Raw genomic sequence first — 27204 nt, 5'->3', positions numbered from 1 at the left:
TATTTTGAAGGGAAGTTCATATTAAATTTTTCATTATAGTTTGCAGTCCCTTTCGATGTCATTAGTGAGCCAAGAAGAGACCAACGGTCTTCCTTTGGCTCGATATTTGGGATGGCTAATTATTTCATACCTTAAAATTCGGGGGAACCTTTTTGGGATTTTTTTCTTCCCCTTTTTTTTTTTGTTTTTTCACTTTAAAATTTTTAATTTGAAATACTTTATAGCCATTTTAAATATGCATTTAAATTTTTTTCCTTTTTGGTTTGGGGAAAAATCAATAAAAAATTTGGGGGTGTTTTTTTTATAAATTTTGCCTTTAAATCGTCCGATATTACCTTTTTTTTTTCAGAAAAAGGGACTTTTAATTTTTTCCCCGGTTACATCGGCCCCCTTTTAATTTTAAACTCAGTTTTAAATTTTCTTTTTTAAAGGGCTGAATACCCCTTTTAAAACTTAAGACATTTTTTTTTTTTTAAAATTTTTTTTTTCTAGCCAAAACGGACTTTTTTTAAAAAATTTAAAATTTTAATTTTTTGTGTACGAGCTTTTTGTTTTGCCCAAAACGCATTTAAAAAACTTTTAACACAAATCAATTCTTTAAAAAAAAACCTAGCTCGATCTGAATTTCATTACGAGGCAGCCAGCGGCCCATTTGTCCGCCTAAAATAAAATTCAAGCGGCAAAAAAAAAATCGGTCACAGGCCATGAAAGACTGCCTACCACGCTATTTTTATGAATTTAGTAATAAAAAGAGCACCGAAACACGAGGTTATCTGATTTGTACGAGGGGGCGTAGCCCCCCGAGTATTAATCAGATTACCGAGTGTTTTGGTGTTCTTTCTCTTTTGTATCATAGTCAAACATAAAAACACGTTCCCTGTTGTTACAATATGAAACCCCGGCAAAAATGAACTAATGACCGAGCATCTAAATATGACATTTCTGTTGATTTCACTTTCAGTGTCGTCACAAAGTTTTTAAACCCCAGCAAAAATTCCAATTTAATGGGCCCCTTGGCTTCCCAGGGGTGCGGGTAACTAATAAATGCACTCCCCCGTTAAAGGGACTTTGGGGGGGGTTTATTTGAAAAAGATTTTAACCCTGAACTTTTTCAAAAAGGAAAGGGCTCCAAACTATGATAACAATTTTTTTTTTGGGCCCCTTTATCAAAAGAAGGGAAAGGAACCCCAAAACAACTCGGAATCTTTATTATTCGGGGGGTTTCGCCCCCCGTACAAATCAGATAACCTCGTGTTTTGGTGCTTTTTCTTTACTAAACATACACTCAAATTTAGTAAACCTCTATGCATTTACGTATATTTTTTTGGTGAACGATTTAAAGGGATTTTTGTATTCCTAAATTTAAAAAAAACCGGAAGGAATACCCGGGGATTCCCTTTGGGGTCCCCAAAAAAAATTGGGAGTGGGAATTTTTAAAAAATATTCTTAATTGATAACATAAAGTCACAAATATTCAAGAAACGACATGTCAGTAAAGCAAGGTTCAAGAAAGAAAAGAAAAGTGGCGGCAATTAAATCTACTCCAAACGCTAATTAACTAGTACTCTTTCTTTGTACGGTCAGTCCATCAACTCGTTTGTGATATAATATATATTGTTTCAAAAATGTTTTGGCTAAAAAAACAATCTAGAATAAGTTTATGTCATGCAATGACTTCATTATATTAAGGTTTGAAAGTAGAATCGCCAACTTATTTCACAAGTGGTGTACTTCAAACACGTGCTGATCAGAATTGCGGGCCGTATAACTACGAAACGGGTTTTCAGAAGTTTAGGTTATTTAAATTTCATGCATACTCTATCCAGTGTTTATAAAGTTTGTTTTTGGTGCAGAAATTCAGCAACAGTAATTTTTTCTCGCAATTTTTTTACGAAAATTCACCATTATAGTCTTGAAAGTTCTGTTATAAATTTAATTTTTTCACCTTAGAGCGAAGTTAAAAGGTGTGATTCATAAACAGAATTAAAATAATTCATACTCCTTTTTGATAACTCACAGTTTTAATGCTGAAAAATATTGTGTAATGCCCCGGTCACATATTCACGGATAATGCCACGGAAGAGCTACGGTCTAATCGTTCACGGATTACTACGGAAATGTGAAATTTCGTAGTCCACTACGGTTCCAGTACGGACACACAACGGTATGAGTACGGAGTCCAACGGATTTACCACCAAAAGCCCCCGGAGAGACACGGATTGTTACGGACCACCACGGTTTGATACGGAGCGACACGAATCAATACGGACGCACTACGGATACACTACGGTCTAATACGGTATAAGCACGGGTTAGTACGAATAAGTACGGTCTGATACGGAGAAGAACGTATTGATACGGAGAATAACGAATTGCCACGGATCTATACGGACCCAATACAACCGTCCACAACCTCTTGCTTGCTCATTTTCAAAATGCCTTAAAAGAAAAGAACACCTTGAAAACGAATTGCAGAGTTCAATAATTTTGGCGGAGAGGACTTGGCCTAATCGCCTCCGACCCCCGAGACACATCAGGTCCGATTAAAGTGTATTTCTTGAAGGACGCTGGATCCTCAACAAGTTCGGCCATGAGAGCCTCATACTAAACTTGAAGCGGTCTTCGTAAAAGCCCATCTCGAGTCCACCATCTCGTCTGTCTTCTCTTACCAGATTAGAGATTTGCTGTTCATCTTACAATTACATTAATTATCGTGATGTTTATGTTTTAAGCTTGTTAATTAATCTTATTATCACTCAAGGGCCAGCCTCCGAGGCTTATGAGACACTTCGTTTCATGTACATATTTACTCCAATTTCACGATCCAATGTTTGTAAAATATTTAACATTAAATGTTATTCCATTACTTATGAATTGTAGTACGATATTAATATAAATTTACTTCTATGTATGTCATCAAGCAGCTCGAACACTGCCTCTGCATTCTGAGCCATTTCAGTATAAAGTTGCAGCCAGTAAATGGCAATTATCATTTATTAAATGTTTCCGCAAATATGTCTGTTTTTAACAAGAAAGTAGTATTTATACCCTTGAAAAAGTACATGATACTTAATTCATCCGTACTAAACAGTGGTGGACCGTACTATTCCGTACCGTTTCGTGTTGCAACGCAATAAACCGTATAAGACCGTGCTAATCCTTGCCTCTCCGTAGTACAACGTATTACGATCGTGGCTTTCCGTGACAATGCCGTAATAATCCGTATTAAAAACGTAGCTTATACGTAGGGTAACCGTACAAATACGTAGTTCTCCGTACAAAACCGTGGAAATCCTTGACAAGTTGGTGGACTACGAATCAGTACGGACTAGTACGGTTTTCGTACGGACCAGTACGTATCAGTACGGATTAATACGGACTAGTAGGGATACGCTACGGTTGATTTTTCCGTAGCAAATTTTTGTGCATGTTCAAAAATTGTCAAGGATCGCTACGGATATACAAGGACTAATACGATTGATTACGGTTACAATACGGAGAGCTACTGACCAGTACGGGTAGCTACGGACGATGCCGGAATTAATCCGTGGCTCTTCCGTGGGCGTATTCCGTGAATATGTGACCGGGGTATAACTGTTTAAAGTTCTCTGAGGTCAATCTAGGCCACGCATAATTTACCGACATCAACTTAAAAAAACTCCTTAGGTGAAACATGTACCAAAGTGACGTATATTTCATCTGACAGTTCTTTGAGTCAATCAGTGTTCTGAACTGCATGAGCACTGCATGCGGTGAGTGCCTTTGATGTGACAGGTGTCAAAACTTAAAACAAAATTCAAAACACACAGGTTGGAAAGGAGTCCGACAGAACAGTGTAAATTGAGTATAAAGTAAATTTAAGTTGGATATAACACATCCTGTCATGGACTTGGAGCAAATTGTGTATTTTTTATTTATTTTTTTGTCTGAAACCTTAATTATTTTAAAAAACTTAACCCTGTCCGATAATCCCCGAACAGAAATTGTATGACCGATGATCCCCGCCTTCAGTGTCCGATACAAAGCTCTTCTGTCCGATTCAAGACGTTTTTAATTCAGAACACTTTAACCCTATTACTATACGCATAACATCGAGATATGTAGATAAGAAGCGGTAGAATGCTTTCTGCAAGCACGGTTTATGTACCGGGTGAAACGGAACAAAGAGGAGATTACTATCAACTCAATTATAGCCCGCTTCGTCCGGAGGTGTCCGATAATTGCCGGATCTACTCTATATGGAGAAAATCGTTTTGTGTTTTCGGTTTAAAAAATGCGTAACTTTTCCCGCCAACTGTCAAGTTGTGTTTATGTCGTGGCTTCTCGTAGGTTCTCGTTTAAGGTCACGTGAATATCGCACATGCAAGGAGATTTAACATGGACGACAGTCATCACAAAAAATTCAAAATTTGCTGATTTTATTCATTTCTGGCCTAACTTTGCAAAACAACATGGGTTTAACTCGAGAAGAGTCTTACGAAATATTAGAGTTACCAGTCGGTTAGTAAAATACTTAAGTTAAATTTGTAGGAAAGCTAAAAAACATCTAACCGAAAATGGATTTTCAGATTCCGAAAAGTTAACGTATTGAAACATATTTGTGGTTTGTAGAAACTTGGATTAATGATTCAAACTTGTCTCTTACATTTGGAACACATACCTGATGAGTCTGCCTATGTTTGTAAAGTGATGGCATTTGGTGGCACTTGCATTTGTGCTGATTTATTAATCATTTTATGCAAAGTTACGATTCTAGCTTGTGCTGTTTGTAGGTCATGTGTTAAAAATATATTTATTTTCAGTGTGAATATTGCAAAGCATTAAACTGAGCTTTTTGACAGAAATGATATCTTTCAACTATTAAAACCATAGTAATTAAACCCATAGGCAAGCTGCACACTATACTTACTAATACTACACAATTGACCTTTTCGAAAACCTAGCTAAACACCGTTTTCCGGTACGTTACCGTTTTAGCTCTGGGGAATTACACCCAATGAAGTACATAACACAGTTACGTGATATTTCTATTTTTCTATCATTATTTAACCGTTTAAGGTTAAAAAAATTGATGTTTTTGAAAATTGTCAATATTTCTTTCATATCTATTGCAAAGTATTCAAAAAAATAAATTATATATAATGAAAATCAATAAAATTCAAACAGACGTAGTGGAATCTTCCATAATAAATAAAGTTATTTTCTGCATAAACTTGTGTATTTCCTTTATTTTTTGTATGGAATTATTCATACAATGATATTTAATTATTTTCTTACAAAGAAATAACTGTTTTATTTCAATTTAATTTTAAAAAAGGCCGAAAACAACGAGTTCGCTATTACACTCCATTAGGTGAATTCCCCAGAGCTATGTACAGAAAGTACCGGAAAACGGCGTTTAGCTAGGTTTTCGAATTCGTGAATATGATTGCAACATATTTAGAACTGCACATAGTTCTAGCTTCCAAAACTTTATAAGCGGCTTTTTAATATTTTTGTTTTTCATCTGATGCGGCATTAAAGTTTTGGATTAGACCCGTTACGAAACCTAACCAGAATAACATAAGTTGATTTAACCTTATTTTCACTTGCAAATACACTTGACCCAATCAATTCTTGTGCATTTTACGATAAAACAATTATTTTAACATTGTTCTATACCGATTAAATTATCAAAATAATAATACTGTCATTAAAATTGCCTATTTAACTGTAAAATAGAGAGAAATAAGAATCCCTAAAGAAAGCCCAACACGGCAAAATTGAAAATGTTGCAGGCTCGGTTTGATTGAGACATCCGACTCTTTGCGGACGACAGCCTCATGTTCAGAGTCATCAAGAGTACAAATGACAAGACAAGGCTGCAACAGGATCTTGAAGCTTTGGAACAATGGGAACGAACCTGGCTTATGCGCTTCAATGCTTCCAAGTGCTATGTATTACACATATCATCAAACAGAAAGATAGATCACCAACACCAGTATATACTTCATGGCCAAGTCCTGCAATCAGTGGACCACAGCAAATACCTTGGTGTAACTGTCTCCAACAACCTCTCATGGGACAAGCACATACAGAATGTAGCTGCCAAAGGAAACAGAACACTGGGATTTGTGAGGAGAAACTTGAAGGATTGTACACCACAACTGAAAGCAGCAAGTTACTGCACTTTTGTACGCCCAGGTCTTGAATATGCAGCAACAGTCTGGGATCCTCATCTTCAGACACACATAGATTCACTTGAGCAGATCCAGAAAAGGGCAGCCAGGTTTGTCAAAAATGACTATAAATCCAGAACACCCGGATGTATGACAGAAATGCTGAGGAGCCTGGATTGGAATACCCTCCAACAGAGAAGGAAGGAAGCAAGGTTAGGCATGCTCTACCGCATTCAACATGACCTAGTAGACATCCCCAAGGACAAGTACCTACCACTGAGTAACCAATCCAAGAAGAACACCAGTGACAGTAGAACACGTATACGTTTCTACCAAGAACGCACCACTGGCAGGATGTATACAAATACCTTCTTCCCCAGGACAATTGTTGATTGGAATGGCCTGGCATCAACAGTCACCGCCGAGGAAACATTGGATGCTTTCCGCACGCGCCTGCCGGCCTCCGTCTAAATTCACTTCACAACGTCTCTGTAAATAAAGTTTTTATCAGTTTTTACAACTTTTATCGCTGAGCGGAAGAGTGTTCCATCTCACCATGTACATAGTTTTCGCAGAGCCTCATTACGTTCCGTTTGGATCCCGGCTCTTATACTGGAAGAAGAAGAAGAAGAAGAGCCTGTTCATGGATGGAATTGTCAAGTGCAAACTACCGTCCATGCCCCCTAGCACCGGCTCAAGCAGAATTTAACATGAACTGGTAAAATTTAGAATTTTGAAACATCCGCAGATGTGTTCATATGGCGGTTATCATTGAACCTTCAATGTGACACGTTAGTGCCATTCCATGAAAAGCGGCATATGGTCCCCAAGTAAGAAAATGCATGTGCCCTAAACGAGAAAACAATGGGCGGAACTAAATAAAATGGAATTTTGAAAGGGGATCTGAGGTTATGAGGCCTGCATATCACAGATATGACATCAAAAGACAAATTTAAAAAGCAGGCTACATACCCTAAGGGTGATTCAACAGTATTCAAGTGAGGAATACTGGAACCACCCAACAAGAAAGATGCCGAATAGAAAGAACTGAAATGCCACAAGCACAACAATTATGTAGTGCTGAACGATCTTTAAGGATCGGAAATATAACATCCCTGATTGAATGTACGGGTCGACTTTTTACGGCCTCCACATGGCACAAACAACGCTGATGTGACGATTAAATAGAGAGAAAGAAGAATCCCTAAAGAAAGCCCAACACAACAAAATTGAAAATATTGCAGGCTCGGTTTGATTGAGCCTGTTCATGGAAGGTACTGTCAAGTGCAAACTACCGTCCATGCCCCCTAGCTCTGGCTTAAGCAGAATTCAACATCAATTACGCCGACTACAGTCGGCCATGACAATTTAGGTGTCACGCGAGACCTCGTATGACATTATTCGCGGGAACCTATTAGAATAGAGTCGTGTACTATTTGTTGACATTATTTCAATATTTTTATTCAAGATAATGTTTTTATTTATTTTCATTATTTTTTAATAAGTATTGACAAAAATAAATTTTATGAAAAGTTTTTTTTTATGACTAAAAAAATTATAAAGGTATTTTACTCTACTTTCATTTTGCATAGAAATATCACTAGCATCTCAATTATCAGCGCATATATTCATAATTTTTTCACCGATCTTAACAATACTACTAGTGTCAAATCTTAGATAAATAAATACTCTTTAAGAAAACAACACTGGCACCTTCACTGATTATATGTAGCAAGATATATTCAAGCCCAAACTGTCAACAAATGAAACTAGGAAGAGATCTGATTGCACTGTAAAACACTAAATTCACAGTGAATGAACATTTCTTTGTATGGCGTATTTAAATATGATAAAATTAAATTATTATTTGTAATAATTGCTCAATCGAAGCATCATATGAAACTATAACATACCTTTTTTCCTATATCCAAAATGAAAGTAAAATGGCGCAGCAGATCGTATTTATTCTTGTTAAACACACAGACACGAGTATCGGACCTGGGAAGAAAAAATATGACCAGATTGATAAAAAAAAACCTGTGGTCATCTTAAAAGTGTCCAAAAAAACCCCAAAAAAATGTAAATAATGACCCCCTTTAAAAATATACTATAAGTTAAGAGAAGGCCGGAAACTCCAGATTCGAGCCTACGAGCAAGGGATTCATTTCCCGGGCCGTTGTGAAAACAATTGGCCAGACAATTAAAAAAACTTATCACTATTTCACGTTTGTATTAAGCTTCAAAATGAGACCGACCCCAAGTCTCTAGCCCTTCCCGTTCATGAAATATCTATCAGGAAACGAGCGAAATCGTGCTAAAAATCCTTGGTAGACAGAATTGCTGCACAACAATTCGGTACATAAACATAGACTAATACATGTATGTCAGCTGAGTACGGGTCAAAATCACTGTTTTTTTATCAATCTGGTCATATTTTTTCTTCCCAGGTATGATACTCGTGCCTGTGGTTAAACACCAACATCTATGTACATTGTTTACATCATTTAGGAAAAATAGCAGGTGTTTAGTTAATCAGAGTTGTTCCATTTCTGCATTTTTCATGCAATATTTTCCCCTTCAGAAAGCCACAGGTTGTTTTAAAAATTGAAAAAAAATACTGGACAAACACATTGCATAAATGCATCAGAAACGCAGTTAAAATCAATAAATTGTCAAACAAATTATGCATGCCTTGGACTGATGAAGTCATCAGAATTCAATAGTTCCTTATGTAGGCCTTTTTTTGCTTGCAGGTACAGGTGTACATGACATCTATGTCAAGCTTGACTATCATAAACTATAACAAGCCGTGGCTGCCCTTAACCTCTGATATATACTAGTCCTGGAATATGTAATACAGTAGAACTTCTATGAGTCGAACTTCGATTAGTCGATTTTCTCGATGTGTCGAATAAAAATGAAAGTCCCGACTTTCCCCCCTATATATTCCTTATAAAAACCTATTTTTGAGTCGAAATTTTATGTGTCGAATTTTTCGATGTGTCGAGGTTTTTTCGTGGTCCGTATAAAGTAAATCTAGTGCAATTTACCACAAATAAGTCGAAGTCGTTGGATTGTTTTGACACCTTTGACCTCGAGACATTTTTCACACCTTATCTGGCTGCGAAGACGATTTCCAATCAACTTGTGTGATAGGTGTTAATAACACAGCCGTGTGTTCAAACAGCCTTTGTTTGCGATAAAATGTGTGATAAAATGCGTTAATCGTAACTTTTTTAATTGCCGTAGTGGTATTTGAAAGTAAACAGTAAGCACTACTTCACTACTTTCATTTGAAAACATCCTTGACCCGGTGTCGCGTGAAAATAACACACGAAATATTTACTATAAGCTGGTTTAGTTATCGCCCTTTCGTAATCATACGCCTTTTGTAACTCTTTGGGTAGTCGTGAAAAACGTAATTTGACATGCTATATTTATCATTGTAAAATTTAAAGATAAGATTAATGATGGAAAAACATGAAATATGTTTCGTTATAGAGCTTATAATTAGGACTAGTCACGGGTCGAAATTTTGTCATGAAATTGAGAGCGATTCATGAGTCGAAGTCCCGATGTGTCGAAGTTTTTACGCAAGTCCCTTCAACTTCGACTTACCGAAGTTCTACTGTACTTGTGCAATGCTACATGTACTCACCCATAGTTGCTGCCCTCTTCCCTTCTTACATTATAAATATACCGATTATTTTTCATAACTGGAAGAAAAAAACATGTTATAAGCGAAAACTGGACTAAATACTGGGCCCTATAATATTGTATATAAATTTCACCAGTTTGTATTTTATAAAGCCAAAGGCGCAGTATTGCATTGACAGTAGACACATCTAAATTTAACACCTGCTCACAGACACTGCTTAGGGAAAGTTAGTGGTTCTACTTATGTGCCCCTTCATGCCTGAAATCATGCATGGAGAGACACCAGAGGTCTTTCTGCATAAGTTAACCCATTACGCGATATACACGACTTTTAAAGCCTCCCCCCCCCCTTTTGTTGTCTCAAATGGTGAAAAAATGCCTTATTTAGGCCCCCAACACTTGTTTCTGTTTGAGAAATGTTGTTAAAAAAGTGACCACTTTTTCGGCGCGGCCCCCCAACAAAAACATACATCAGTCAGTGTAAGAAACTCTGATTTGAAACCACTAGGCTGGTCTGACTATCAGATGGGAAAATTCTCTAGCCCAAAAGACATTTCACTAGCACGATTCATTTGTTCAAAACAGTTGTTTATATTGCCTCTGAAAATACAGTAGCCTGGTCGGGCTTGTTACTTTGAAACTTTGGTAGCCCGAGGAGAAATTTAGTAGTCAGGGGCTATAGGACTACTGCTAATTTCGAACACTGCATCAGGGGGTTGCCAGAAGGGGGATGTGCCCCCTTCTGTTTGGGGGGTTTGAAGTCCCCCTCATCGCCAAGAAAATTTTGGACTTGTGAGAGGCTAAAAATGACCCCAGATCGATCATAAGGTAAGGTAACGTGTAACCAACGCTGAAAAGCATTTGACTCTATCTCAATCCCTTGAGAAGTTGCAGCACTTTGAAATCAATTTTGATGGGAAAAATCAAAGCAAAATAGTGATCTTTGGCAATTTTGAGATGTCCTCTCGTTGCCATGGTAACAGGAAATTTAAGCCTGAGCATGTTGCGAAGGCAATGGTCCAGTCAACATTTGTGCCAAGTTTGATTAGTAGTGAAGCAGTTTTTATAGCTTTATAGCAATTTGAACTTGTAACAGGAGACTTTTCGATGAAAACAGCCATTTTTCACAAAATGCTCATGAAGTAATGGGTTAAGCTGGAAAATTTCCGTATATTTGCTGTGTTGGTGCTTGTTCACTATCTAATGTATTCACAATTAAATTGAAACATGAGTTTCATTTTGATTTAAAATCTAGATAATGACTAGATGAGAGTCAGTGATATACTATAAGAAATACTTACCTGATAAAAGTAAAATGGGAACCTTTGTGTTAAGTCTTATAATTGATGGGTCTTGTTTTTGTAATAACTTAATAACAAATAATTATCAGACAAGTGTTATCAAGCATTTGCCATAGAAGTTGCATGATAAATGATACTATTTTTAACAGAATACATGATTGACTTATTTTAAAAAATGTTGGCAGTCATTGGGTGACTTTCTTGTGCTTTTAGCATTGGTAAAGGTAATTCAAATTAGGAAATCATTAAATTTTGTAATAAGGCACACTAGGATTAAACTGGTCACTAATACAGGATTTTTAAAATTATTTTCAGGAGAAAACAGTAACTATTTCTAAAGGGGAAGAAAAGGCATAGACATATTCTGAAATTTCATCAATTTTAATAACTTAAAACTTTATTGAGAGATTTTAAGCATACCTCCAATTTGATATAATTAAACTGGTTTACATCCATGTTTCTTCCTTACTGCTTAATGTTTGATACATCAAATTCTTTAAGTGAGGAATTTTTGTGGTTAAACCAAGGTGTCAATTGGTCCTGAAATCCAGCCGAAGGGGTCTCAATTTAGTATCATGATGTCAATGTGACCTAAATTGTTTTAGATTGTGACTAAAGTACAACAAAAGTAGAATGAAACTCGTGTTTGTCACAGACTTTTCATCATTTTTTGCAATGTTTTGAACATGAAAGAGATAACCTACTTCTAACTAGATGGTTTGAGATCTTATCTTACAATGTTTTGAATTCAGTTCATATGAATATGCTTGGTAATTTACTTATATAGACATTGGTTGCTTTAATTCAATATTTAATCATTCTTTAATCATTATGATGCAGTGATAATTATGTTCTTTACTTGACAAGATTGTTTTTGCTGAAACTACTCAGGTAGGCAAGTGTTGTACTGTATTATATTTAGTATTGTTTTTGTAATTCAGGAGTGGATCAGGATTCTATCAGAACAAGTTACAAACGACTGGCATTAAAATGGCACCCAGATAAACACAGTGGTTCACAAGATGCTCTTACAGTAAGTTGTTTATCTTAAAGCTTGCAATGTTCTGTTTAAAACTTTACAAACAAGATAAAGTGTAGTTTTTTTTAGCAAAACAAAACAGGACCATTTAAAGATGTGTTGTTAATCTTCTTGTGAGTACAAGTCACACACTAATGATTATCATGATTCAGAAGTAATTATTCTTTTTTTTGAGGAAAAAATTTAAAAAATGAAGGATAATTTCCCAGACGATATTCACCTTGGATGTTGATCTGTTAACACAATTCATTAATATTTAGAATAACTTAGTCTTTATACATTTGTAAGATTAAACTGACTGAAGATATCTTAAACTGAATTCAAAGAATTGTTTTACAAGCTATTTCTAGTGTTAATTTAATGTTAATACATTATCATTACAAGTTTGTCATATATATTGTATATTTCTTGTTAGAGCACAAGGGATAAGATAAAGGCAGAAGTTTTAATAGGTTAAGTTATTGTGGTTCCATACATAGTTATTAATGAAACATGTATGTTTGAATATTTTACAGAAATTTAAGCTTGTCAGTAAGAGTTACAAAAGATTGACTACAGGAGAAAGTACAGATGACATGACACTAGTAAGACTTTATCATTTTACAATTATCCTAAAGTATATAATGGTTCAGTTATAGTTATTAATGTTGTTTTATTTGTCAATGAAGATGATTCATATGTTGACAAATCAAATCTTATAACAGAACTGATACCTTGATAACTGATGTATGACCTTGAACTTGATGTTACCTTGACAATCTGGGTAATTTATTGAATTTGACCTTTAAATGATCTCGACTATCAAGGTCATATTGTTGAATTTTCAATAAATGTTATTTGATAGACAAACCCACTTATATGTATGAGTAATACTTGAGCCATGGTCAAGATCAGTCTGAAATTTCTTTGAGTAAATGATATTCTCCACTGAAATATGCTTCATTCCATGAATTTGTCTTTAGAAAAAGGGGGAAAAAAACTCAGCATGACCCCAATATGCAGTTGCTTTTGTTGAACTTAACCCTGCTTATAAATGAACTTGTCCTACATGAGAGGTTTTTCTTCCTTTTTCTGAACTGATCTGTGTCTATCTAATTTGTGCATTTTTGAATTGTCATATATTAAGTAAATGTGGGAAAATAATTAGTTGTCAAATACTTTGAGAAATAAATATATTTAGCATTTTGGAACATGTTAATATAGCATGTATAGTAAACCCATCTTTTTATAAAGAAGATTAGTAATAAAGTTTACAATTTCTGAGATGAAATATTTCACTTTTAAAAATATTGATAGTTTTGTGCTAGTTTCTGGTGATAGCTAGTAACTGATGTTTGCATTTGATGAATTAATTGATAATTGTACTTAAAGTGGCCTAGAAAAGGTATTTTGTCCGACATATTAAAGTAAGAAGCTGTGAATTTAAAGTAATACTAAAATTATTATTAAAAATAAATGTAATATATGTTTCAGGACCAGATGCTTTCACTTTTCAAAGAAGTTTTCTTTACCAGACCAATCAGTAAGTAATAGAAAAAAGTGATATTCTATGTTAACAAATCTTTTATTATATACTTATTAAAGCTACTCTCCCACACAAAACGGACCTAAGAACATCAACATATTTGTTAACCGTTATTAAATATGCATGGAACTTGCAAAAACTGTACTTACATGTTTTTCTTTTAATGACATTTTTTTTCAAAAACGCCCAAATTTAATTACAATGTGTAGGATAGTAGCATTTATGGAATATTGAGAAATATTTAAATGAAATAAAATGCATATTTTCTATATTTTCACTGGTGCCTTGCTGAACCACTTTCTTCTAAATTCCGCCAATACACACAAAGGGAAAGTCTTTTGAATTGTAAGCACAAGAGTGAGAAAAAGTATATAACAAACAAAAATTCAAGTGCTTTCTATGACTACAGGATGTATTTTCATCTTGTAGTAAGCATATGAAAATGACCATGTTCCACTTGTGGCTACTGCTAGTCAATAAAGATTTATTTTCATACCACTTAATGAAAATACTGTATTTATAAATTATAAGGAAATTTGAATATCCTCTATTTATTATACAATTAATGATTATACAATTAATGATTATGTTCTAAGTAAAAAGTTTAACCATAATGACCAGTCCTTGAAGTATTTTGTAGATTTATATAAAGTGAAAATATTTTACTAACAAGACGATGCTTTCTTTACATTTGGTTAAGTATATTTCATAATTACAAATATTAAGTGAAGTGTCATCCAATTTTTTCTCTAAAGCTTGTAATATGTCCTCCAAGTATTTCATAATTTTGTGCACTAAATGTTTGAAGACTATCAAATACATGCTAAACACTGTTGTTTACCCCCTTACCCCCCCCCCCCCCCCCCCCCCCCCCCCCCCCAGTACTTAACTACTTTTCATGACTTGAAAAGATATGTTTTATAAGATATGATGTATATGTTTGACAGATTCCTATAATGGTTCGGGGTATGACTCCTCGGATGATGATGACGATGATGAGGATATTGAAGAAGAAGTGAAGTACTCTAACCTATTTCCTGACAAAATAAAACTTAAGCAAGATTGGAAAAAAGCTCGGGAAGAGGGAGATATCATGGGCAAAAAATTATCAGCTGAGGTACTATAACCTTGTCATAAATTATGTTGAGATGATTAGTTATGTTAGGTTTACCAAGTTAAAGACATTTCAGTCCTGACCTGTCTAGTGTTTCTGGATTATGTATTTGTTTGTACAAATCACTGTTTTTTTTCTTTCTCATAACTGATTTGAAAAAACTGGAAGAGCAGCAGAAACATTATTTTATAACCATCAACCTGGTACACAATCATGCCTATATACCCTACTCACTACTAAGTTATTTTGACTCTTCTGTTGTGGTTTGCTAGACAAGTTAATAATTTGATTTAAATTTTGATGTTAGATGTTAGCCTGTACTTGCAGAATAAAAACAAAAGAAGTTTGTTATAAAGAAAAAATGATATTGCTTTTAAATAGTACATGTAGTTAAGACTGTATGGTTATGTACATCCTTACCTTATCTACTTCACATCTTATATAATTTGAAGACATTGGTTGTAACTTGTTAAATAATATTTTACAGCTTAATCTTAAACATAACATAAAATTTTTATATCATATTTAGGAAATCAGTCGTAATGCTGAAGAATTGATTACAGAAGAAGAGAAGGAAAAGAGAAGAGCAGAAAAAAGAAGAGCAAAGAAAAAGGTTTATTATATAATTATTACATGGTTGTCTTGCTGTTGCTTAATTACATCAAATGAACACCTGAGAGACATTCTATGACCTACGTAAAAACAATAATCCTGTCTGTACCTGTTATGTCCTTCATATTCATAGAATCCCAGAAAAATGTATATAATTACCTGTTAAAGTTGACAATAAAAATGATTTCTTACTGTATATATATTAGAGTATATGATTTACACTATTAGATCCGGTTATATCTTAACATTTAAACAAATTAAATCATATCATTTGTTACTAATTTAAATATATTTAGTGACAGTCAATATGTAGTGTACAGTGAATTCCAGCATAGGCAGTAACAATTGGGTTGTTATGCTCCCCGAAAAAATTTCAGGGGAGCATATAGTCGTCTGGTTGTCCGTCCGTCCATCCGTCCCGAATTCGTGTCCGGCCCATAACTTTGTTATTTGAAGTCGGATTTTAAAACTATTTCACAGAAATGATCACCATATTGAGACGACGTGTCATGCGCAACAATTTGGCCGCTACCTTGAAGGTCAAGGTCACAGCATGACCTTGCAGCAAAAATCGTGTCCGGCCCATAACTTCGTTATTGGAAGTCAGATTTTAAAACTATTTCACAGAAATGATCACCATATTGAGACGACGTGTTGCGCGCAACATTTGGGTCGCTACCTGGAAGGTCAAGGTCACAGCATGACCTTGCAGCAAAATTGTGTCCTGCCCATAACTTCGTTATTTGAAGTCGGATTTTAAAACTATTTCACAGAAATGATCACCATATTGAGATGATGTGTTGCGCGCAACATTTGGGTCACTACCTTGAAGGTCAAGGTCACAGCTTGACCTTGGAGCAAAATCGTGTCCGGCCCATAACTTTGTTATCTGAAGTTGGATTTTAAAACTATTTCACTGTATATATATTAGAGTATATGATTTACACTATTAGATCCGGTTATATCTTAACATTTAAACAAATTAAATCATATCATTTGTTACTAATTTAAATATATTTAGTGACAGTCAATATGTAGTGTACAGTGAATTCCAGCATAGGCAGTAACAATTGGGTTGTTATGCTCCCCGAAAAAATTTCAGGGGAGCATATAGTCGTCTGGTTGTCCGTCCGTCCATCCGTCCCGAATTCGTGTCCGGCCCATAACTTTGTTATTTGAAGTCGGATTTTAAAACTATTTCACAGAAATGATCACCATATTGAGACGACGTGTCATGCGCAACAATTTGGCCGCTACCTTGAAGGTCAAGGTCACAGCATGACCTTGCAGCAAAAATCGTGTCCGGCCCATAACTTCGTTATTGGAAGTCAGATTTTAAAACTATTTCACAGAAATGATCACCATATTGAGACGACGTGTTGCGCGCAACATTTGGGTCGCTACCTGGAAGGTCAAGGTCACAGCATGACCTTGCAGCAAAATTGTGTCCTGCCCATAACTTCGTTATTTGAAGTCGGATTTTAAAACTATTTCACAGAAATGATCACCATATTGAGATGATGTGTTGCGCGCAACATTTGGGTCACTACCTTGAAGGTCAAGGTCACAGCTTGACCTTGGAGCAAAATCGTGTCCGGCCCATAACTTTGTTATCTGAAGTTGGATTTTAAAACTATTTCACAGAAATGAACACCATATTGAGACAATGTGTTGTGCACAACATTTGGGTTGTTTTTACACTTTGAACTTTGTCTGTGACATAACTCTGACACTACAAGGGGTATACCTTCCTGTGTCCAAAACCTATGCGGGGAGCATCACCCGATTCAACCGGCTCTTGTTTTATGTAAGAATTCACAAGTTTATACTTACTTCAGAATATAAGAGAAAAAAATAGATATATAAACTATGTCTTCTTTGTAGAAGAATTTCTAGTAATGTTTATATATGTATATTTTTCAGAGAAGAAGAGAAAAGAAGAAACAAGAAAAAACAGACACCGATAGTTTTGAACCTCAGGTATTACCTTCACAGTTTTATCATAGTAAAAGTAGAAAAAATGACATTCTCTTAAGTGTTGGTCCTAGTTGTTATTAACCATTATAATATAAGTTGAAGTATCATTTAGTGGTTATTGTCTAAACTATATATCTGTATTTACATTTCCTCTCATGGCAGTATTATATCTCCCTTGTCCATACTTTTCATCTTACTGTCATGCTGTTCATAGACTGATAAAACAGTGGAAATGTTGGGGGCAGCATGGACACATGTATTGTTTTATACTGAATGACTTACAGGCTCCTTAATGTATTTGTTTTTTATGAACAAATCAGAACTGTTTTCTAAAATATGTCTAGTGTGAATACTTCTTATAGTGAATATTCAATATTTTATAAAATTATATACATTTTTAGCTCGACTTTTCTATGAAAAGGGGAGCTATCCTACTCGCCCCGGCGTCGGCGTTGGCGTCACACCTTGGTTAAGTTTTTCGTACCACCCCACTTTATTTCAGAAGTATTACAAGTATGGCTTTGAAACTTACCATACTTGTTCACCATCATAACCTCCATCTACAGACAAGAGTACATAACTCTGTCAAGGTTTTTGACAGAATTATGGCCCTTTTTTGACTTAGAAAGTGTATTGAGCTTGGTTAAGTTTTTTGTACCACCTCACTTTATTTCCAAACCATTGGAGGTATTGCTTTGAAACTGACCATACTTGTTTACCATCACGACCTTCATCAACAGACAAGAGGACATAACTCTGTCAAGGTTTTTGACAGAATTATGCCCCTTTTTGACTTAGAAAATACATTGAATATGGGTAAAATCCACTTATTGCCTTAACCCTTTGAGATATTGCTTTGAAACTTTTAATGCTATTTCACATCATTACCCCCATCTGTACGCAAGAGAAGGTAACTCTGTCAAGGATTTGTTTTAAAAATTAAGGCCTTTTATCGACTTAGAATCTTGGTTAAGTTTTTAGTACCAGTCCACTTTTTGACTGAACTGTTTGAGATATTAATTTGAAAGTTGGAATACTTGTTTACAATCATGATTCCCAAACATGTCCAGGAGAAGGTAATTCTGTCAAAGATTTTATTTGAATTATGGCCCTTAACTGTCAATGTTTTGTATTATAGGCAAGCACTAAAAAACTTAAAAAATCTAAAAAAATTCATTCCTATCCACTTGTTCACTTTACCATAAATTATGTCATAATAAAATAATTCTTCACTAAATATCTTAATGCTCATGGCCATTGTTCACTTTAAAAATACAGAGATTCTTGTATTGCCTTTTACTGCAAAAACTTTTTTTATTGGCAAGCAATAAAAAAGTCGAGCGCGCTGTCTTACGGACAGCTCTTGTTCTTACTGTTGAAGAGTTTATAATTGTAAGAATTGAGTGCTACCTTAAAATATTAATTCAATTGTGGATGAGTGCAAGAGAAACATCACAAAATAACTAATCAATTATTGAATGTTATTGTAGGAGGAAAAGAAATCATCAAAACAAAAAGTAAAAGAAATTTCTGAAAATATTCCAGAGAAAAATAAAAAAACAGATATGATGTAAGTGTTTATATTTAATATTGAAAAAACTATACTTGTTCAAATCTTAAATAGTTGAGTAACTAAAAAAAATTCAGTTAACAAAATTGTACTTGATCATTTGATGATGTCCCCATCTTTTTGGTGTCTTAAAATTTACATTTCATATCTCTGAAAACAGTTAAACTATTAACTTAAAACTACATATAACAAGGCAAATCCTTGTGTCAAGTTTGATAATTATGACTTGCATTTCAATATTACTATGTTTTCTTTTCACATATAAAATACACCAAAAATAACATTATTTGTGCATTGCTTTTTGCATTTCAATGGGTTATTTTAGAAATAAAGTTTAGGTTCCTTGATATAGTTACTAATAAGGCATCAGTCTAATGTAATTGTTTCCTCTTGTTTATTTGTTACTTGATATTCTGAATATATAAATTGTATTGCATGTCAACATCATTATTATCTATTTTCCAGGGGTGATGCATCAACATCCTCGGACGAAGCAGTAAGTACATTTTAGCACATTGAGTTGTATTTTCAGCCTGTATATTAAAATATCCAGGGTTTCTACTAGGAATTTTTATTTAAGAGTCCCAGGGACTCGTGCTCATAAAATATGAGGGTCCCAGAGAAAAATATGAGGGTCCTAATCATTATTACTTTAAAGTAAGGTATTACTTATATATATTGTCTAGGTTTAATTCTTTACATTTATATACATTGTTCAACTGCATATGCTTTTTAGCTCGACTATTCGAAGAATATGAGAGCTATTGTAGTCGCCCCGGCGTCGGCGTCAGCGTCCGCGTCGGCGTCTGCGTTGGTTAAAGTTTTTTGTAAAGTCAAATATCTCAATTATTACTTGAGATATTCAATTGAAACTTACAATACTTATTTATAGTAACAAGGTTCATCAGATTGACAAGTTTGATAACTCTGTCTACAATATTGACAGAATTTTGCCCCTTTTTAACTTAGAAATTTTGGTTAAAGTTTTTTGTAAAGTCAAATATCTCAATTATTGCTTGAGATATTCAATTTAAACTTACAATACTTATTTATAGTAACAAGGTACATGAGATTGACAAGTTGGATAACTCTGCCTACAATATTGACAGAATTATGCCCCTTTTTAACTTAGAAATTTTGGTTAAAGTTTTTTGTAAAGTCAAATATCTCAATTATTGCTTGAGATATTCAATTTAAACTTACAATACTTATTTATAGTAACAAGGTACATCAGATTGACAAGTTTGATAACTCTGCCTACAATATTGACAGAATTATGCCCCTTTTTAACTTAGAAATTTTGGTTAAAGTTTTTTTGTAAAGTCAAATATCTCAATTATTGCTTGAGATATTCAATTGAAATTTAAAATACTTTTTTAGCTCGACTTTTCTATGAAAAGGGGAGCTATCCTACTCGCCCCGGCGTCGGCGTTGGCGTTGGCGTCACACCTTGGTTAAGTTTTTCGTACCACCCCACTTTATTTCAGAAGTATTACAAGTATGGCTTTGAAACTTACCATACTTGTTCACCATCATAACCTCCATCTACAGACAAGAGTACATAACTCTGTCAAGGTTTTTGACAGAATTATGGCCCTTTTTTGACTTAGAAAGTGTATTGAGCTTGGTTAAGTTTTTTGTACCACCTCACTTTATTTCCAAACCATTGGAGGTATTGCTTTGAAACTGACCATACTTGTTTACCATCACGACCTTCATCAACAGACAAGAGGACATAACTCTGTCAAGGTTTTTGACAGAATTATGCCCCTTTTTGACTTAGAAAATACATTGAATATGGGTAAAATCCACTTATTGCCTTAACCCTTTGAGATATTGCTTTGAAACTTTTAATGCTATTTCACATCATTACCCCCATCTGTACGCAAGAGAAGGTAACTCTGTCAAGGATTTGTTTTAAAAAAATTAAGGCCTTTTATCGACTTAGAATCTTGGTTAAGTTTTTAGTACCAGTCCACTTTTTAGCTCGACTTTTCTATGAAAAGGGGAGCTATCCTACTCGCCCCGGCATTAAATAATGAATTGAACTTCCTTCATGTAATTCAAATATCAGTTTACAACGCATTATCTACATAGTGGACCCACGAAAAGTAACCAGTCACCCACAGCCTGTGTGAAAGAGATCCACTTGTGACCAACTGACAACATCTAAAAAAGCTTGATAAAATTTATCTATTACTTGTATTATAAGGTAACTATAATACTTTCACATACAAAGTCAAATCTATATATTATGCTGATTGTACAAAAATATACTGCTTCCTTGGCATAGATTTCTTGAAAAATTATGTTATTATGTCATTTACCAAGGTGTTCTGAGTGACGTAAAAAATACCTTATTCTCTCAAAGTGGGTTTAATACTATTAAATTTATTTAAGGCTCAACTCAGTTTTTTTTTCTTTCTTACCAGCCCTCTTTTGACTTAAACATTTCAAACTTTGCTGCAGTGTTCAAGGGTATCACACAATTCAGTAAAATAATTCTTCACTAAATATCTTAATGCTCATGGCCATTGTTCACTTTAAAAATACAGAGATTCTTGTATTGCCTTTTACTGCAAAAACTTTTTTTATTGGCAAGCAATAAAAAAGTCGAGCGCGCTGTCTTACGGACAGCTCTTGTTGTAGTAATATTGTACATCAGTTTGCAAAATTGCATAACTCTGTCTGCAATATTTGCAGAATTATTTGCCCCTTTGAAACTTAGTAATTTTGGTTAAAGGTTAAAGGTCTTCAAAGATATTTACTTGAAACTTTACACATGCACTTAGGGTCATAATTGGAGGGTCATAATTGTATGTCACTGACCAAGTTCCATAACTCTATCTTGCATTAAGGCTGATTCATATCCCCTTTTCTACTTAGTCTCTTGGTTAATGTTTACATGCAAGTTTTACATATCCCAATAACTATTAAAGATATTTATTTAAAACTTCACATATGCATTTAGGGTCATAATTGTAGGTCACTGACAAAGATCCATAATTCTATCTTTCATATAGGCTGATTTTTCTCCCCTTTTTCAACTTAGAAATTCATGGTAAAGTTTTGTTTGTAAGCTGTTATCTCAATAACTACTGAAGGGTTTGTGCCTTTTTTGGGACAATTTTATGCATTCATAATAATAAAGCAGTGATTTACTTGATAAACATCTTAATAACAAGCCTTTGTACCTTGTCTGTCAAATTTATGTATTTTATAGGTAATTAGTATTATTATACTCAATAAAACACCCTTGTGACATTACCTTCCGAATAGTCAAGCCAATACTGTATAATTAGACTCTCTCTAAGGCCTATAACATGAATTTATATAAAAAATTAGCCCTTTTTTGAACTTAAAAAATTTAACATTATCAAGGCTCTTTTACTATCAAGCACTTAGAATAGTCGAGCGTGCTGTCCTTCCGACAGCTCTTGTTTATTGACCTTGTTAAATAAAATAAAAAATATAAACCATTTATTATTTATTGTTACTTTTTATTTTTTCATTTGGCTGAATGTTTGTGCAACTTGCATAAAGTCAAGATCTTTCACATCTGGTCCGACTAATTTTATCAATTGTTTAACTGCATATAGCTCTACGTCTTGATGACGTACAAATGTATCTATTTTGGAAGTTCAAACATCCATTTTCCGAGGCAAATGGATTACATTTTTTGGTTGAGACGCAATGGCTGCATTTCATATCCGTGGTTGTCTCGTTTTGGACGAGCCACGGGTAAGTTAACTTAGCCACTTTTCATTAAAATTGGGGGAGCAGCCGACATGTTTTACGATTTATTTTATAACAAAAAACGCATAGACTGGGACGCTTTTTTAAGGTCGACTAAATTCTAGTGTGCGCCGTTTTATTCCGTATTAAACTGTAATTAATTGAAAGAAAGATAACTCTGCTGTATTCAATATTAGAACCCGTCTACCAAATTACGTCATTTCCTTTAAAGAAGCGGAAGGAATTTCCAAATGATATTTACGGAGGAAAATTTAATTTGCGTCCCCATGGACGCACACTTAGAGTAATTGAGGGTCCTAGGTTACTATTTTTGCGTCAAGGACGCAGGAAATGTGCGTCAATAGAAACCCTGAATATCCCCCTTGACCCTTGCCCAAATTGATTGTTTTAGTTGGCACATATTTTTCCTCAGATAAAAATGAAGTTGAAATGTTGTTGTATGATGTTGATCATGCTGTTATGACTCAAGGACTGTTGTACTGTTAATGTTTTATTACCATACTTGTGATTATTTCAGGGCTTCGATCCAAATTCAGCATTTTTCACCAAAGTCGTGAACAAAAAGAAGAAATCTCCATTATCCGTGGAAACTCCACCTTCAAGGCAGAGGAAAGAAAAGGGAGATAAAAGCGATGAAGAATCCGAAGAATTAGATCCAAAAACTCTACGTAGTAGACAACTTGCAAGTAAGTTTCTTCAGTATACAGTGATATATATTCCATTTTGTAAATGTTCTGTGCATAGGTAATGTGTATTTGTGGAAAAAAAATATTGGAATTTTGCACATAAGGGAATGTACACCATAGAAAGGTGTATTCCAATTGTAATCAGATTGTAAGAATTTGAAAGGCACATTATTCCTCAGCAATGAATAAATATTTTACTTTTTTAAATGGGGCAGACATGTCTTAGTTATATTTCAATAATTGAAGTATATTAGATGCTTATTACTAGAAGTAATGGGAAATTATCTGTCAAAAAAAGAAGCAAAAACGTAAACATATTCAGTATTTTACCTTCTATACAAATTTCTGATTTACTGTACTAATTGCCTGAAAGCAAAATAAGCAAAAGCAGGTGCAGCTATATTGCCAGTGAGTACATTATTTTAGGATAAATGGGCCTTTGATTAATCTGTTACAGTTAAATGTAATTAAATATTTAAATTATCATATATGTTCACAAGTAAAAATGATTGAAATAAAAGATATTTTAAATTTATTGTTTCAAATATGTTCATTTTTACTTTTTCAGTAAAAGGCAACGAGATGGCTCATTTAGGTCACTATAATGCTGCAATAGAATTGTTTAGCGAAGCTATAAAATTAGATCCTAAGGATTTTAGGTAGGTTATTCAGATGTATTAACCTTGTATTTGATAAACTTAGCTTTTTCCCCAATTATTGCTTTAAAATAAAGACTGTCTAAAAATACACATTTAAAGTCGTTATTAAGAAGAATGTAAGAAGAATTTATTTATTGAGCTGAGAGTAATTCAGAACAATTGAAAAAATTCCTGATAATTGTGTATTTTCTTGTCGGTTCTACTGCTTCTGTGTCTAAAGAATTTCTTGAACTATGATACAATGTCAAGTCAAGACTAGTTTTGAAATATGTATGCAATCAAATATGGCCAAAAGCTCCAATCTTGAAAACGGTATCTTGAAGTTAATAGATAATTCTGTTATTGGAGCATAAGACAGTTACAGGTATTGCACCTATGGTGGTTAGATATTATGTAGGATAAGTGACTTGTTATATTGAGTAAGTTTAGGTTCAATACTGAAAGTATTGAACACATGAATGAAATTATACTATGCGAGCCTCTGGCAAGCATGATTTATTTAGTGATGAAGCTACACGAATATAATATTCAATGAATCATATCCAAAATAACAACTGTCCACAGAAAAAAATGCTTTTTCATTGACATGCTTATAGTGTCACTGTAACAGTTGGCATGTTTTTACACCCTGTTTGTATAACACAAATATTTTTTTTTTACTGATTGGTAAAAATTGGTATGAGTATGTTAATAAGATAATTTATGTAATGATATCCTGCACTTGGTGAAAATCAATCAAAATTTGGGGTTATATGTTTAATTTACAGTTAGCTTGTGACCGATTTAAAATATCTTTTTTATCACTATAATCTTAATGACATTTTAATGTTGAATTGCAGATTTTTTGGTAATAGATCTTACTGCTATGATAGAATACAACAATATGAAAAGTAAGTAAAATATTGTATTTGAATGTTATTACAAGGTCATACTGATGAAAAATGATATACATGTACTAAGTACTGACATTTGATGAAAGATAATAGAGAGTATGTTATACCATTTAAACTATATAGTACTGGATATGATTTATATTGCCCCAACTTTGGGAACTGGGGGACATAGCTTTGTTCTTGTCTGTCTGTCATGTAATGCTGTTAGTCTGTAGACTAACAAAAACACCAGAATGAACGGGGCAACTGTGTCTTATGGATGTGTTTTGAATTCCTTTTAACATTATGTTAAATAGTAAATGCTAAGTTAAATTTGTACTATGTGCTTCTTATGTAGCTTTTAAGTTGAAACTTTCTTTTGTGAGTTTAAGGGATTTCTATATAAAATGAGAAATTTCACAGTCATCGGTATTAACTCATCAGTATAACTGCATGTATGTTTATAAAACTATTTAAATGAAAGAAGTTAGGTTTTAAAATGTTTACTCTTTTTTCAGGGCATTAAAAGATGCAGAAAAAGCAATATCATTAGCAAAAGATTGGCCGAAAGGCTATTTTAGACAAGGCCGAGCTCTGGCTGGATTAAAAGTGAGTTCTTAATGTTTTAAAGTTTAATGTTTTAAAGTTTGAAACCAACAAATTTTATTACTAATGAAAAAGCCCTGTACATGTGATAATGCAAAGTCATTCATTATGTTTGTTGCAAACAAAAACATATCTTTCTGGCTTTCCTTTAATAGTACAATACTAAACAAATAATCAAAAGAGAAGGAATATTTATATGAACTAATGGACTATTTTTTCTATTTCAGTCATTATTATCTCTCCTGTAACATTTTCATATAACACAGACAATATGTAAGAATGTTCAGCCTTACAATCATTCCTCATTCACCTTTTAAATAAAAAAAAATTATAGTTTGAAATTGCTAATGGTGGTTTGTTTATTTTTTTCAGATGTTTCCCAGAAGCAGAGCAAGCTTTTACCCAAGTGTGCTTAAATTAGATAAAAATTGTGAAGATGCTGTTCAAGAGAACTTTTACGAGTGCGAACTCATCAAATAATGGTAAGTTATTAAAAAGATTGTTTTTAAAATTGTGACTATGATTCTTAACTTTTCACTGTGAAATATGAGATAATTATAGATTTTTAGCTCGATCTTTTCTATGAAAAGGGGAGCTATCCTACTCGCAAGCCCGGCGTCGGCGTCGGCGTCGGCGTTAGCGTTAGCGTTAGCGTTGGCGTCAACAACCTTGGTTAAGTTTTTTTCGTACCAACCCCACTTTATTTCAAGAAGTATTACAAGTATGGCTTTGAAACTTACCATACTTTGTTCACCATATTTTGCATCAAAAAAATAACCTCCATCTACAGACAAGAGTACATAACTCTGTCAAAGGTTTTTTGACAGAATTATGGCCCTTTTTTGACTTAGAAAGTGTATTGAGCTTGGTTAAGTTTTTTGTAAAGCCACCTCACTTTATTTCAAAACCAATTGGAGGTATTGGCTTTGAAAACTGACCATACTTGTTTACCATCACGACCTTCATCAACAGACAAGAGGACATAACTCTGTTCAAGGTTTTTGACAGAATTATGCCCCTTTTTGACTTAGAAAATACATTGGAAATATGGGTAAAATCCACTTATTGCCTTAACCCTTTGAGATATTGGCTTTGAAACTTTTAATGGCTATTTCACATCATTACCAGCCAATCTGTACGCAAGAGAAGGTAACTCTGTCAAGGATTTGTTTTAACAATTAAGGCCTTTTATCGACTTAGAATCTTGGGGTTAAGTTTTTTTGTACCACCTCACTTTTATTTCAAAACCATTGTAGGTATTGCCTTTGAAACTGACCATACTTGTTTAAACCATCACGACCTTCATCAACAGACAAGAGGACATAACTCTGTCAAGGTTTTTGACAGAATTATGCCCCTTTTTGACTTAGAAAATACATTGAATATGGGTAAAATCCACTTATTGCCTTAACCCTTTGAGATATTGCTTTGAAACTTTTTATGCTATTTCACATCATTACCCCCCCATCTGTACGCAAGAGAAGGGTAACTCTGTCAAGGATTTGTTTTAAAAATTAAGGGCCTTTTATCGCGACTTAGAATCTTGGGTTAAGTTTTTTTAGTACGCAGTCTACTTTTTGACTGAACTGTTTGAGATATTAATTTGAAAGTTGGAAATACTTGTTTACAATCATGATTCCCAAACATGTCCAGGAGAAGGTAATTTTCTGTC

General features: G+C 34.1%; 1 protein-coding gene across 1 annotated transcript; it reads left to right on the top strand.

Moving 5' to 3' along the window:
- Positions 1 to 4347: 4347 nt before the first annotated feature.
- Positions 4348 to 26012, top strand: LOC132722715 (stress-induced-phosphoprotein 1-like). The gene is made up of 14 exons (XM_060707245.1): positions 4348 to 4500; positions 12058 to 12149; positions 12671 to 12739; positions 13629 to 13677; positions 14628 to 14797; positions 15324 to 15407; positions 17330 to 17386; positions 18874 to 18953; positions 19419 to 19449; positions 23227 to 23395; positions 23964 to 24054; positions 24894 to 24944; positions 25445 to 25535; positions 25905 to 26012. Exons 1-14 carry the CDS (start codon positions 4452 to 4454, stop codon positions 26010 to 26012), a joined length of 1191 nt encoding a protein of 396 aa, XP_060563228.1. The 5' UTR covers positions 4348 to 4451.
- Positions 26013 to 27204: the final 1192 nt, after the last annotated feature.

The sequence above is a fragment of the Ruditapes philippinarum genome, unplaced genomic scaffold (assembly GCF_026571515.1).
Source record: "Ruditapes philippinarum isolate M1 unplaced genomic scaffold, ASM2657151v2 ctg147_1_1_1_1, whole genome shotgun sequence".
NCBI lineage: Eukaryota > Metazoa > Mollusca > Bivalvia > Venerida > Veneridae > Ruditapes > Ruditapes philippinarum.
Note: the sequence above shows the minus strand (reverse complement) of the source record. Positions and strands in the feature narration are given on the sequence as shown.